A 15637-nucleotide genomic window follows, 5' to 3' on the forward strand; every position below is an offset into this window, starting at 1 on the left:
CAACTGCATACAAAGAATTATTTCAATTAATTGCAATCACACCAGGGGTCTTCATATAAGCTTGTTATACACCAAGATTGTTTACAATATCTCATTCCTAACTCTAGTAATTGTCCGGAAACCATTTTTCTATTTTTAGTAATGGTGACCTTGATCCCAGGGGGTCCAAATGCAATACCAACCTGGGTCTTCATTTAAGCTTGCTATACACCAAGTTTGTTTACAATATCTCATTCCAACTCTAGTAATTGTCCAGAACCCTATTTTCTATATTTAGTAATGGTGATCTTGACCTTGACCCAGGGGGTCCAAATGCGATAACAACCGGGGTTTCCACATAAGGTTGCTATATACCAAGTTTGATTACAATACCTCATCCCAAACTTTAGTTATCACCTGAAAACCATGATGTGGATGAATGGACTGACCGACAAGCTGACTACTATATATCCCCTTAAACTTCGTTTGTGGGAGTATAAATATACTATAAAACATTTATAACTTGTACAACCACATTGGAGTTGACATATCTGGAGACATGTTTTGCAAAAAGTGTATCAGTTTTTAATGCATTTGAATTACTTAAGAAAACACAATGAAATAATATTCAGCACCATCTGCTTTATCAAAATTTTACGGACAATTCTTTTAAAATCCTACTGATTACAGCTAAAAACCCTTGATAAAATTTGATTTAATAATGAATACTTCATTAAAATTACATAACTAGAACTCTGTGAGTTGGATGTGTCACAGTATAGCTGTCACTTAGGCATTTTCTTCTTAAATATAGGTTATCTTACAATGTACATGTACCTTTAACTTAAGTGGCATTTGAACCGATTGTAACAATGTTACATCAGGGTTAATAAAACTGTTATATTATCAAAAATAAAAATACCATGGAAAAGTTTTACACTGACAGATCAAATGGAGGACTCTGTGATGGATTCTTGTGCACTGCACTTCAGGTCAATGATAAAAGCTTACGTACCAAATTTGGAAACAATCAAACTTATAGTGATCAAGTCATGCTCTGGACAAGCCTATTAAGAAAGAAAATTAACACAGGGCAATAATTAAAAAATCATGATGTACAGAGTACCGGTTCTTGTGCACTGCACTTCTTCTCAAAGAGATCTATCATCCTATGAAGTTTCAAGTCCATAGCTTTTATGGTTTAGGTAAAATGACCAGGACAAAAATAAAGTAAGAAAATTAACAAAGGGCAATAACTCAAAAACAAGACGGCCAAGAAGGTCCTAGATTGTTCACCTGAAAAATAGGTCAAAAGGTTTAAGTGGAGCCTCTTTCCTCCCAGAAAAAATAGCGAAAATTAAAACATCGCGAAAAATACAGGATTTACAGTACACATAAGAAAAATCAATGACCCCTGTCAAATATGACCCTAGGGCTTTCATTTGAACAAACTTGGTAGACATCAACTAGAAGATGTTTTATGCAAAATATATGAGCTCTAGCTCTTTTGGATTTTCTATAGACATGTCAGAAAAATCAGACCTCCGGGGCAGGGCCAATATAACCCTTGGGCTTTTATTTGAACAAATTTGGTAGACATTCTCATGCTTAATATCTAAGTTCTAGCTCTGGTTATTTAAAAGAAGATTTTTCGGGGCGGGCCAATTTTAACCCCAGGGTCCTTATTTGAACAAAAATTTTAGACACCCATTAGAAGATGTTTCATGCTAAATATCTTAGCCCTAGCTCTTATGGTTTTTTAAAAGAAGATATTTTAAAGTTTTTACTATATACATAAAGGGAAAAACAATGACGCCCAAGAGCGGGGCTATTTTTGATCCAAGTGCTTTTATTTAAACAAACTTTGTAGACACTCATAGGAAGATTTTTCATGCTAAATATCTAAGCTCTAGCTCTTTGGGTTTTTTAAAAGAAGATTTTTTAAGTATTTACTATAAACATATAAGGAACATCAATGACCCCCAGGGGTGGGGCCAATTTTGACCCCAGGGATTTTATTTGAACAAACTTGATAGACACTCACTAGAAGATGTTTCATGCCAAATATATAAGCTCTAGCTCTTTGGGTTTTTATACAAGAAGATATTTTAAGTTTTTACTATATACATATAAGGAAAAGCAATGACCCCCCTGGGGCAGGGCCAAATTTGACCCCAGGGCTTTTATTTGAAGAAACTTGGTAGACTCTCATCAGACAATGTTTCATGCCAAATATTTAAGCTCTACCTCTTTGGGTTTTTCAAAAAGAAGATTTTTTTAAGTTTTTACTATATACATATGAGGAAAAGCAATAACCTGCTGGGGAGGGGCCAATTTTGACCCCAGGGTTTTTTTTTCAACAAATTTGATAGACACTCACTAGAAGATGTTTCATGCCAAATATCTAAGCTCTAGATCTTTGGGTTTTTCAAAAGAAGATATTTTAAGTTTTTTTCTTTCGGTTGCCATGGCAACCAGAGTTCTGCATGAAATTAAATTCTTTGAACAATATTTAAAGTTGACCACCAAAGGACCATTCCTGTGAAGTTTGGATGAAATTGGCTTAGCGGTTTGAGGAGATGTTGTTTAAAGTAAAAGTTTACCGACGACATACGGACGGACAAAAAGTGATCATAAAAGCTCACCATGTCACTTTGTGACAGATGAGCTAAAACCTGCAGCCACTAAAGTGTTAACAAGATTTTTCTATTTTAGCTCCTGTGACCTAGTTTTTGACAGGAGATGGCCCATATTCAAACTTGACTTAGAAATCATCAACACAACCTTCCTGACCAATTTCCATAATATTTGGATCAAAACTGCAGCCACTAGAGTGTTAACAAGATTTTTCTATTTTCAGCTTCTGTGACCTAGTTTTTGACCAGAGATGACCCATATTTGAACTTGACCTAGAAATCATCAAAACAACCTTCCTCATCAATTTCAAGGATATTTGGATCAAAACTGCAGCCACTAGAGTGTTAACAAGATTTTTTTATTTTTAGCTCCTGTGACCTAGTTTTTGACCCGAGATGACCCATATTCGAACTTGACCTGTATTTCATAAAGAAAACATTCTGACAAGCTAACAAAGGGCAATAACTCAAAAACACACCAATCTCTCAAAGCTTTCTTTGTAATAGCAACATGAGATATGAACAAATTGATCAAAGATAATTCAGTTTGCATACTTTGAATTTGAATTGAATGTGTTTTACTTTAAACTGACCTGGCATTGTTTCAGCTCCTGGTTCACCTGTCTGTTTTCTTCTAACAAACGACTTATCTCCCTGTCTGCAGCTTAAAAAAATAGATTACATGAAAAATAAATAAAAACTAGAAATGTGTCCATAGGACACGGATGCTCCCACACGCCACTGTTCTGTCAATATTATGACTCTAGGTCAAATATTTTTTGGACTACATGTGCCAAAAGTTGAAAACTAAAAATCAACAAAGGGCCATAATTCTGTTAAATTTGGTCGCAGCAAAAATTCCTTCCTTTACTACCATCTACACATTAAGGTTGTTAATCCCTGGAAGTTTAAGCAAAATCTGCCATCCGGTTTAAGAGGAGTTGCGTTCACAAAATTTCTACATAGTATATAATGAAAAAATAAAAAAAGGGCCATAATTCTGTTAAATTTGGTTGCAGCAAAAATTCCTTTCTTTACTACCATCTACACATTAAGGTTGTTCATCCCTGGAAGTTTAAGCAAAATCTGCCATCCGGTTTAAGAGGAGTTGCATTCACAAAATTTCTACATAGTATATAGTGAAAAAATCAACAAAGGGCCATAATTCTGTAAAATTTGGTCGCAGCGAAAATTCCTTCCTTTACTACCATCTACACCTGAAGGTTGTTCATCCCTGTAAGTTTAAGCAAAATCTGCCATCCGGTTTAAGAGGAGTTGCGTTCACAAAATTTCTACATAGTATATAGTGAAAAAATCAACAAAGGGCCATAATTCTGTTAAATTTTGTCGCAGCAAAAATTCCTTCCTTTACTACCATCTACACATTAAGGTTGTTCATCCCTGTAAGTTTAAGCAAAATCTGCCATTTGGTTTAAGAGGAGTTGCGTTCACAAGATTTCGGGACGTACGGACTGACGGACGGACGTTCTAACAGGAGAGTAATAATGTGGCTACTCTATTGTTCTCTCTATTGTTCTTTTTAGCCACACAAAAGAAAATAGCCACATAAAAGCATTACGGAATGAATGACATCAAAGAGAAAGAACAGTTACCTATTGTCCCTCTAGCCACATAATTACTGTCCTGTGAGTGCGGACGGACGGACTGACGGATGGACGGACGGACGGACAAGTGCAACGCTATATGCTCCCACATTGTGGGGGCATAATAAATTCTATACAAATAAGTTAACTGGTTCTATTCTTGAAAAATAATGTCATTTCCCTTGCTTTTAATAAGATAGAAGGATATTGAACAAATTATGCTTGAATGCTTGTTTAAATATTGCATTTGATTGCCATATAAGTGTTTTGTTAATATTATATGTATAACTATTTATTTCAAAGTTTGTCAGGACCCAATTTATTAAATGAAGAAATAAGAACATTTTTAAAGAGACCTTAAAAGTTTTCAAAGAGAAATACAATATGTTTTGCTACTTTAAATGAATACTTTTCTTGAAAACTAGAAATGCTGAAAAAGAAAACTCAAATCAATTTTGTCCAAAACCAAGAATAGATAATTTTGACTGTCTTTAATCTATGAAACATAAAACAAAACCCGACATTTTCACCCAGACAATTTTCCGACAACCAATTTGCCAACTTCCATCGCTAGACAGTGCCATGTTCAATTTCCTTGTTCTGATATAGAAGTCAACAAACATCGGTACAATCCGTAAAAATTTTCACGTTAATACATGCATCAAGTGGCATTTAGAGAGACACTCATTAAATTATGTATCCTAACACTATTATTGGTCAACAAAAGAGATTAAAGGGCTTTCATAGTGACATGAACTTAAATATTCCCCAAGAACAGAAAAAAGGTGATTACAGATGAAATAAAAATTGTCAATCTGTCTGTAAGTATTTGTCTAGTACTTGTCAATGCAGTCATTGTCTATGATTTCCAACAAGTTTTTGTCTTCAAATAAGGCCCCTGGACTGACAGCTATTGTGTTAATAAAATGTTCTTGTAGGTTCTTCTCAAATTGCAGATGACCATATGTGACGTTATGATAGACCAACCTAAATTAAGCAAGTTTACAAACACTTTTTTAGCAATGTACTACTTCATTTCAGGAAAGTTAAGTCTTCCAATGAAAATCTAAACCTTATGATTTCCCAATTACATTTTTGTATAAAATTTATATTGTTCCCAATATATATTCAACATATCACAATCTTTAAATAATGACTACAAGGGGTACAAGGGGTGTTCAAATATGAATGCAACTGGGTCAATTTTCAGAAGTGCTTAACAAACAGTGCTAAAATAATTACCTCAATCCTTCAAAATACACATTTCATTAAGTATGTCTTTCGCCTGTATACCAAGAATAAAGCAGTTCTTGATATAGAACTGTGAAAGGAGACCTTTTACCAACCATTTTAGCTTTAGTTTTACACAAGTAGATAGCAGTAGATAGCTAGATAGCGTTCATCCAGCTATTGTCAAAGCTAGACTGAACTGATTTACACATGTAATTGTATCAATTGAGAGCTTACACAACCATCTATGCGATATACATGTACATAGTTTGTGCATAACAATGTTAAACCTCAACAGGGGTTTTTTTCCAGGATTTTGGGAATATGACCCATACCCATTGAATTGGGAATTTCAGGGATGTTTTGTTAAAAATTGGGAAAAAACGCATGACTTAATTTTGCAGTGATTAAATGAATGCAAAGAATCACTGTCTGGGATGGCATCATCAAACATTTAAGCATCATAACAGTGAAGAAGCCCTTATTTTCAAAGATTTTAAAATTTGTAATTCAATATTTTTATTTTGTAACTTTTAACTGGGAATTTTTTCCTGTGGATTTGGAAAATAATATACTATTTTCAATTGGGAATATGACCCAATTTCGGCTATAAAACAAGCATAAAAAATCCCTGCTCAAACCTCTCTCGAAACATTGGAGGTTTATATAGACAGGGTTTTCAAATGGCCAATTTTATTTTTCCGCCACTGTGAAGGGTACCAGAAGGAAGCTCCATCCCGACCGTCGGAAATTTTTCAATTTCTCATCTTTAAATACTAAATTTACAAGGTATCTACAGCTTCAATTATTCTGAATATTTTATGGAATTAAAGCATTTTAAAATGATAAATCTAATATTTTTCTGACTTTTATTTTCTAAAATCTACATACATCATATCTTGTCACTAGACAATTTTTTACTTTTTATAAGGGTTAAAGTCATAATAGCTTTTAGAAATTAAACTTGCAGACATTCACACAATGCAGCACTTTTTTCTGAATCACTTACTGAAAAATAGCATCATCACCAATGTACGTACTCATATTCTTTTCTGTCTTTATACTAAAGCTTCTTAAACAGAACATTTCTTCTTTTTGTTTTTTAATAATTATAAAAAAATTGGAGTCGCGAAAAATATGTCACAATTTAAAAAAAAAAATTGGTGAATTGCAGAGGATACCTTGTATAGATAATTTCATTTTGTTACAGAGAAAGTCTTATAAAATAGTAATTTCTGACCATCTGAAAAATATTCCAAAAATAATGCAAAACACAATGTTTAACAATATAACACCAGTCCTGTAGTGTACATGTAGACATCAAAAGGTCATAATCAAAACAGGATTCAAGGGCTGTTTAACTTAATTCAATGACTTTTGTCCAAGGTGTCATGCATATTATTCCAGCAGAACTGTAATTCTAGTAATGAAATTAAGTTATACAAAGTAAGCATTTACTTTATATGACATTCCAACAATTTAACTTTCACTGTCTAATGCAAGAAATATAAGGCATCCAATCATCAAAGTACTTCCTTAACCAAAAACAAAAATAAAGATGTATATATAAATAGCCAAAAATGTTGATGAAAAAATTGATCTATAATTGACAGAGAGCTGTACATCTCTGAACAGCCTGACAAAATATCCTTGTAATTAAACTTTAACACTGCCTACCAGCTAAATAGAACCAAAAAGAAATGGAGATACAATGACAATCAGTGTTGTAGACTGTCCAAGACTCGTCAACTTTAACACCTCAGTGTCAACTTAAACACCTCAGCGTGTGACTTGCCCTAATCAGAAGAGTAGACTTATTATCACCACAGATATTTTCTATGTGTTAACTAACTTAGTTAAACATAATGTTTGATTTACAACGGACACAGAAAATTACACATTTGAAGGTGTTAATTTTATGGGAAACTTTTTGACATTTCCATCATACTTTTAAACAGGTTTGTAGCAAATTATAATCATTATAGTGCATAATTCAGCCTGTATATATTAATCTCACAAAGTTCATATTTGTATCTGAAATAACATTATCGTTGCTATTGCAAAGTCCAAAAGATGTGTGCATATCAGGGAAATCAATGAGCCCCAGGGGCAAGGTCAATTTTGACCCCAGGGTTTTTATTTGAACAAACATGGTAGACACTTACTAGAAGATGCTTCATGTTTAATATCTAAGCTCTAGCTATTTTGGTTTTTTAAAATAAGCTTTTTAAGTTTTTACTATATACATATAAGGAAAATCAATGACCCCCCCTGGGGCGGGGCCAATTTGACCTCAGGGCTTTTATTTGAACAAACTTGGTAGACATCTTCATGCCAAATATCTAAGCTCTAGCTCTTTGGATTTTTTAAAAGTAGATTTTTTAAAGTTTTTACTATATACATATGAGGAAAAGCAATATGACGGGGCCAATTTTTACCCCAGGGCATTTAATTGAACAAACTTGATAGACACTCACTAGAAAATGTTTCATGCCAAATATATCTAAGCGCTACGCTACCTCTTTGGGTTTTTTAAAAGAAGATATTTTAAGTTTTTTCTTTTGCTTGCCATGGCAACCAGAATTCTGCATGGAATTAAATTCTTTGAACAATTTTTAAAGATGAACACCAAAGGAACATTCCGTGAAGTTTGTATGAAATTGGCTTAGCGGTTTATGAGCAGATGTCGTTTAAAGTTTACGGATGCCGGACCAAAAGCGATCACAAAAGCTCACCATCGCTTTGTGACAGGTGAGCTAAAAAATCAGGAAAACTTCGAAAACAGGCACTCATTTTAGTAAATTTTAGGGATTTTTTTAATTAGGCTTTCTAGGTAGGACATTGGTCAAACACATGTTAAAAATGGGTGGGTAGGGACATTAATGTCATTTAAAGGTCAAGGTCATATTCAAATTAATCATTATAAGTGTTCTTTTGTCAATGAATGAATCAAATAAATACCTAAACAAGAAAAGCATTGATGCAAAGCATCAAAGGGTGTCCAAGCAAGAAATGCAGCAAGTGAAGATGAACTAGTAGACATCTGATGACCAGATATTCTTATAAACTTTTCAATGGTTAATTGGTTTTTACCAGAATTGTATAATATTTATGAATGGGCATAGGAAAGACATTGTTCATCATGAACTTTGGTAGGCATGCTAGAGATAAGAATATTAAATGTTTTCCCACAGGAACTTGAAATTCTATCAATATTAACGATAATATCCAAAACATACAGGTCTTTAATATCCAAAATATACCCCCCTATATGGTATAAATTTATTTATACTATAAATTATAGGGTGTATTTTTGGATATTATCATTAATATTGGTTATTTGATAGAATTTCAAGTTCATATGGTATTTTCTTTGGAACATACAAAATAGTAGTCAAAATGAAAAAAGTCTGTAAATTGATTTATTGGGATGTCAATCTACTATTTTAATGAATTACTTCAATCAAAGCACTGAAAGTGCTGTATGCAGTAAGCCAGAGAATTGTAAAGCATAGGTAGTCAGACTATTCTCCGCCTTTTGACACCGAAGGTACTTAAATTTAACTGTTAAACCTACCGCCTGTCACACCATTTTACATACAATTTATACTGAGAGATATGTAACCGGTTAACTCAACTGATAAGAATTAGTGTTGAAAATCGGATGAAATTTGTCCCAATCGATCATCGGTTCAGTCAGATGGGACATAATCGATAACTTTTCGAATAAAGTCGCGTTAAAAAGAAATAGGGAAGTAACATTTCTTCCTAAGGCACTTGATTATATTCAGTAACATGAACTTCATTCAACACAGTTTTAACCTTATATAGTCATAATTTTACGAAATAGATTTTATTTTTCAATGGATGTCAAATAATTACATTCACATCACATTATATTACTATTGTTTACATCACTTTTTAGTCCTGTTCAACTTCAAATTGTCTCTGAGATGATTTTTTGCGATCGGCGAGGTGTTTCTAAAAGAAAATTATCGTCAGAATTAATTGCCTTTGAAACTTAAAACATTTTCGACGACGTCGCGGAATAAATTTTTTGAATCGATTATTGTCGCTTTACATAACAGTAACTGATTATCGGCGACTTGCGACAATCGGAACATCACTAATAAGAATACACTGTTGTCTGCTAGTTCGGAAACTGTTTATCGGTTATTCAAATGCCATGAGAAATTCAGCACAATTCAAATGCTACGAGGAATTCAGTTCCATTCAAAATTCCATGTGAGATTCAGTGTGCTTCAAATTCCATGTGAAATTCAGTGCAATTCAGATTCCATGTATTATTCAGTGTAAATCAAATTCCATGTAACTTCAACACAATTTCAATCCATGTACAATTCTGTAATTTAATATCAAATTTGTAATTATACTATGAGAAATTCAGTATGTTGCAAATCAATCCATCTCTGAATATCTGAATACTGAACAAGGTTTGAAATGTAGTCTATTGGGTTATATAATATGGAAAGACAGCAGTCCAAAAATAAATTTACAGACTTACAACTAGCAGCAATTGGAAAAAGGCCTGCATGAAATACATTTACCAGCCGCAGACTAACCATGCATCAAAACAGTAAAATGCAATCTAATACAGTCAAAACTGCCCAATCAGCCACCTTTATAAAAGCACCACCTGCCTAAGTGCGCCATCTCTGGACATCCCCAATGTAAATTACTATACATTTGTCTCTTATAAGACGGCCACCTGCTCAATGCCATCAACGGCCACCCATTTTCATCCCCAAATAGCCAAAATTACCAGATCAAATGGCCAGTACAAGAACGTTTGTCGCCATTTTGGATCCAATATTTTTTCTGTACCATACCGTTTTCGTACCGTTTTACATTAATTTTTATCGGTAAATTTGTTTGTAAGTTTGAAAAAAAACTTGTTTAAAATGTGTTTCGTTTGAGTAAAATGTTTTTGATATACATGTATTTTCGAAAGTAAACGAAAGTAAAGTGAAATTATAATTGTGATAATACATAGAAATAATTGACATATATTTATTAGTATCAGTAAAGTTTTATGACTGTGTTAATTATTCTACATACCTGAAGACATTGATACCATACTGAGGCTTTGCTAACACATGACATCTACTCTGAAATGGAAATACATTCAGTATTTTTGAAAACACACTATGTAGTTTTATATTAATTGAGAATGTGTTTCCAGACATATTTCCATTATATTAGTAATTTATAATGCAAATTGACTGAAGTTTGAACATTGCTTATTATATTATTAAATAATCAATGAATTAAAATATACCCATGGCCTTCAGAAATTCAAATGAAGTATTCTTAACCTAGAAAATACTCGACACTTGCAAGGATTTGAACCCTAGTCCTCTTCACTACAAGATAGACACTAAACCATGTTGCTTAAAGGGTTAACCGAAAAGCAAGACTGTTGGAATTGGCCTGTATCTATAATCACTACACTTCTCCACACTTTAATGTAATAATTTAATTTTGCCTATCAAGTTCCCCATAGGGGACAGGTTTGATGCACTATCACATCTCTGTAATTGATTGCTAGACAATTAATTCTTCATGCCCACAAATAAAACATTTAGAGCATTATAGTCACCACATTATCACTCTGAAAATCTTCAGACCATGGATTTTTTCCCAGGATTTTGGGCACTTGACCTATACCCATGGAATTGGGAATTTGAGCGGTGTTTTGTTAAAAATTGGGGGAAAATGCATGACTGAAATTTTACAGTGATTAAATGGATGCAAGCAATTACTGTCTAGGATGCCATCTTCAAACATTTAAGCACTCTTACAGTGAAGAAGCCCTTATTTTCAAAGATTTTAGAATTTTTTTTCAATATCTTTTTATTGTAGGTTTCAATTGGGAATATGCAAATGCGCTGCGCTTTGAATTATGGGAACGAACGTATGTCTGAATGGCTCCGCCTATAGCCGACTGGTTCTCATCTTCAAAGCGCAGCTTATTTGCATACGGCAAAGCTGGGCAGCCACGTTTGAATTTGTCGAAAGATTTTGTAAATGGAGTAAAAGGGCGATAATCTTGATGTTTATTTCGCCTGTTGCGTTGTTTATATTGACGTTGAAGTTTAAAATTGACCATCATCATGAAGAGTTATATCTTCTGTGTCAATGGGCCAAAGGATTCTGTGAAAATATTGGAAATGGAATACAATACATGGTGATTATGACGGTAGGTGTGCAGATTTTTTCCGGCAAACATTTTTATCTTGTGTATTATTATAGACGTTGAAATATGAAATTTTTTCAAAACGGCTTATATCAAGTTTTTTTTGATATATGATCAGTACATGTGCTGGGATTGACAAATATATGAGCCGTGTCACGGCAAAACCAACATAATGGCTTTGCGACCAGCATGGATCAAGACCAGCCTGCGCATCCGCGCAGTCTGATCAGGATCCATGCTGTTCGTTTACAAACCCTATTACAAGTAGAGAAACTGATAGCGAACAGCATGGATCCTGATCAGACTGCGCTGCGTGGATGCTGGTCGCAAACCGATTACGTTGGTTTTGTCGTGACACGGCTCATATATTTTATTTGGATTTTAAAGGCGTTTTGAGCTCCACACCCCAAGTGTCTGTGTTTAAAACAATATCATCAGTCTTGAAAATGGACATATACATTAGTCGAGGATATATTACGCCGAGCGTTTGTCCACCCACTCTACATTTATCCTCAAGGTACTTTATACCAGGAGGTACTTTGTACCGGGAATGTCCAGATATTACAAACAATACTTACATAAAGAATTTCTTTTGTATGCAAGTGTTTTTCACATTAATTTCATACAAAATATAGCATTTTTTGAAGAAAATTTTAATAACCCTATTCACGTAAATGTGTTTTACGTATAAAAAATAGTAATATTGCTAACGATTTGGACCAAACATGATATTTTGAATGTGTATGCAAATGCCTATCTAATTGTTACCCTTTTACTGTGTGATAACTGATAAATATTGAATAGAACTTTAGTATCATTAACAGTAATGGACCATTTACATATGTTTTTAACTTTTTATTGATTGCTTACAAGTCATTCCTGGTATTAAGTACTTAAAAACAAAGATGGCTGCCACTCATATGAGGTTATTAACAGAACTATCTTTTTGATGTATAGTTAAAATTTCTTTTGGATGATAATAGATTGTCATTTTCATCAAAAAATGGTACCTCCTACAGAAAATAATTATTTTATCCTAGATTTTTTCTGTATTATATGATGGTGTGCTTAATAAGGCTTACACTCCCGGTAGATAGTACAACCAGGATATCGTCGAGTGACCCATTTTTACGCTGCCCTATTTCGACGCCATTTATATTTTGCCTCATAATTGATATAAGCGGCCGCTTACGTCATTACTGTACTACGCTATAGTAAAAGAGGATTCCTCTAGTTGGTTAGGTAACAATATTTAGTAAGTAAGACACCCAAAGGTAAGATTTAGCATGTTTTACCTTACTTAAGAGATTTTTGTATGATTTCACTAATGCAATTTTGACCCTCACTTTACTATGTCATGTTTTCCTTGAAAACTGTCTGCTGACCTCATTTCCTTATTCTTGGGTCACTTGGCAGTAAAATTACCCAAAAGTGTTGTTTTTGGCGCATTTTTTCACCCTAAAGCAACCTGTACGTGTTGTAGATTTTTTTACGGTTATTAATCGATGAATGAATGTTAATTGAAAATTAATTGGATATGTTTATCTTATATGGATGGAATTAATTGCCATATTTTAATTAGTTGCTCCACTAAATGTATTATTTTGTTTTTGCAGGTTCGACAAAGAAAGTAAAAGTGTTATTTTCAAACCTATATTTTTCCGGCAGAGGAGATCAAACAGACTGTGTAATTAAATTAGCCAATCAATGGCGTCGTTTTAGGGCACTCTCAATAAAAATGGCCGCTCCAGGATGAAGTGAAAGTAGGATTGTTCATGAAAAGGAATAGCTTAAAAACAGCTTAAATTTACCCATTTCAGTAAGGTTAGAGATTTTTAAAAAAGTTAAAACATTTTATACAATACAATCACATGGTTTTTATAGATGCATACAAAACAATCCTTAAGGGCGTCGAAACTGGTCACTCGAGGATAAATATGGGGGCTGTTAAGAAAACGGTAAACAATACCAGATGTCCTTTTATATCTTTTTTACAAATACTTTCTTTTTTTTCAAAAATTATAAAATCTGACTCTACTATTGAAAACATAAAAAAATGAAAGAAAGTAAATAAAAATGAAATCTTGAAATTACCCCACCCATCTCAAAATGCAAGACCAAACATGTCGGTGGCAATCAGAGTAACTATTTAAACAATTTTGAAGAGACATTCTATTAATTAAGCTTGAAGATTCAATAAATTATATTCGAATAGCATATGGAATTTAAGTAACCAAGGGTTAAATGCTGCAAATTAATGAAATCAAATAAAATGTACCGTCAATTTTCAACAGCCCAGGTCTGCCGCAAAGTGTCGATTGTAAGTCGTAAAATGTAAACAAACAAATAATTAAGTCATATAAATATTGTTTTGTAATGCGTTCTTCATCCTGTGCTATTGTTGATCGTAAATTATTAGAAAAAATATAACTGAAAGCATGTCACCGTATTGTTTTACGACATAACATGACATTTGGCGGGAAATTTTGACATGTTCTCGTACGGTATGGCCAGGTTCACTTATTGGTGCGCCTACTTAAAGGCAGTCGGTGCGTGGCTTGGACGGTATATACATGTACATGACCACGATCACTTACTTTTATAATTTTTTTTTTATTAATAAAATATTTTACACACAAAAGTTTTTTTTATGCCTCCACAAAGTGGGAGCATATAGCGTTTCACTTGTCCGTCCGTCCGTCCCGAAATCTTGTGAACGCAACTCCTCTTAAACCGGATGGCAGATTTTGCTTAAACTTCCAGGGATGAACAACCTTAATGTGTAGATGGTAGTAAAGGATGGTATTTTCGCTGCGACCAAATTTAACAGAATTATGGCCCTTTGTTGATTTTTTCACTATATACTATGTAGAAATTTTGTGAACGCAACTCCTCTTAAACCGGATGGCAGATTTTGCTTAAACTTCCAGGGATGAACAACCTTAATGTGTAGATGGAAGTAAAGGAAGGAATTTTTGCTGCGAGAAAATTTAACAGAATTATGGCCCTTTGTTGAATTTTTCACTATATACCATATAGAAATTTTGTGAACGCAACTCCTCTTAAACCGGATGGCAGATTTTGCTTAAACTTCCAGGGATGAACAACCTTTATGTGTAGATGGTAGTAAAGAAAGGAATTTTTGCTGCAACCAAATTTAACAGAATTATGGCCCTTTTTTGATTTTTTCACTATATACCATATAGAAATTTTGTGAACGCAACTCCTCTTAAACCGGATGGCAAATTTTGCTTAAACTTCCAGGGATGAACAACCTTAATGTGTAGATGGTAGTAAAGGTAGGAATTTTTGCTGCGACCAAATTTAACAGAATTATGGCCCTTTGTTGATTTTTTCACTATATACCATATAGAAATTTTGTGAACGCAACTCCTCTTAAACCGGATGGCAAATTTTGCTTAAACTTCCAGGGATGAACAACCTTAATGTGTAGATGGAAGTAAAGGAAGGAATTTTTGCTGCAACCAAATTTAACAGAATTATGGCCCTTGTTCTAGCTCTACCGACTGAGCTTTTCGGCCACTTACACATTTTCTTCCCTAATTAGTGAACAGTTCTGAACCGTGACATAATATTACATCAAATATACGTTTATTTGCTGATGATTGTGTGTTTTATCGACCGATAAGTAATCATAGCTCTTCAGGAAGATCTTAGTAAACTTGAAAAATGGTCAGACATTTGGCAAATGGAATTAGATGTGAAAAATGTGCCATTTCGTCTTCTCCACATAAAATGAAATATGACTACAATATGAAAGACGAAAGCTTGAAAATAGTGAACCAGCATTCATATTTACACAGGTATAATATACAACAGATTGGAAGCTCGATAGTCAGATTCAGACCCACAATCCTTTGCGCGCCTCTGTGATAATCTGGTTTTCCCGCTATTCTCCAATTTTCGAGCTCTCGTGCAACTTCGGCGATATCCATGAATTATTGTTTACA

The 15637-nt window shown here is 33.7% G+C and overlaps 1 protein-coding gene across 2 annotated transcripts in view; it reads right to left on the reverse strand.

The window, feature by feature from the left end:
* LOC132731792 (centlein-like) overlaps window positions 1–14021 on the reverse strand; it is a 151999-nt gene extending 137978 nt beyond the window's left edge. For both annotated transcript variants that reach the window (XM_060718050.1, XM_060718051.1), the window contains exons 1-3: window positions 13945–14021; window positions 10529–10578; window positions 3209–3279 (exon numbers count right to left, since the gene is read on the reverse strand). In XM_060718050.1, the coding sequence (XP_060574033.1) occupies window positions 3209–3279; window positions 10529–10547 (90 nt within the window). In that variant the 5' untranslated portion in view covers window positions 10548–10578; window positions 13945–14021. The remainder of the gene's footprint in view (window positions 1–3208; window positions 3280–10528; window positions 10579–13944) is intronic.
* Window positions 14022–15637: the final 1616 nt, after the last annotated feature.

This window comes from Ruditapes philippinarum, unplaced genomic scaffold (assembly GCF_026571515.1).
Source record: "Ruditapes philippinarum isolate M1 unplaced genomic scaffold, ASM2657151v2 ctg63_1_1_1_1, whole genome shotgun sequence".
Classification (NCBI taxonomy): Eukaryota; Metazoa; Mollusca; class Bivalvia; order Venerida; family Veneridae; genus Ruditapes; species Ruditapes philippinarum.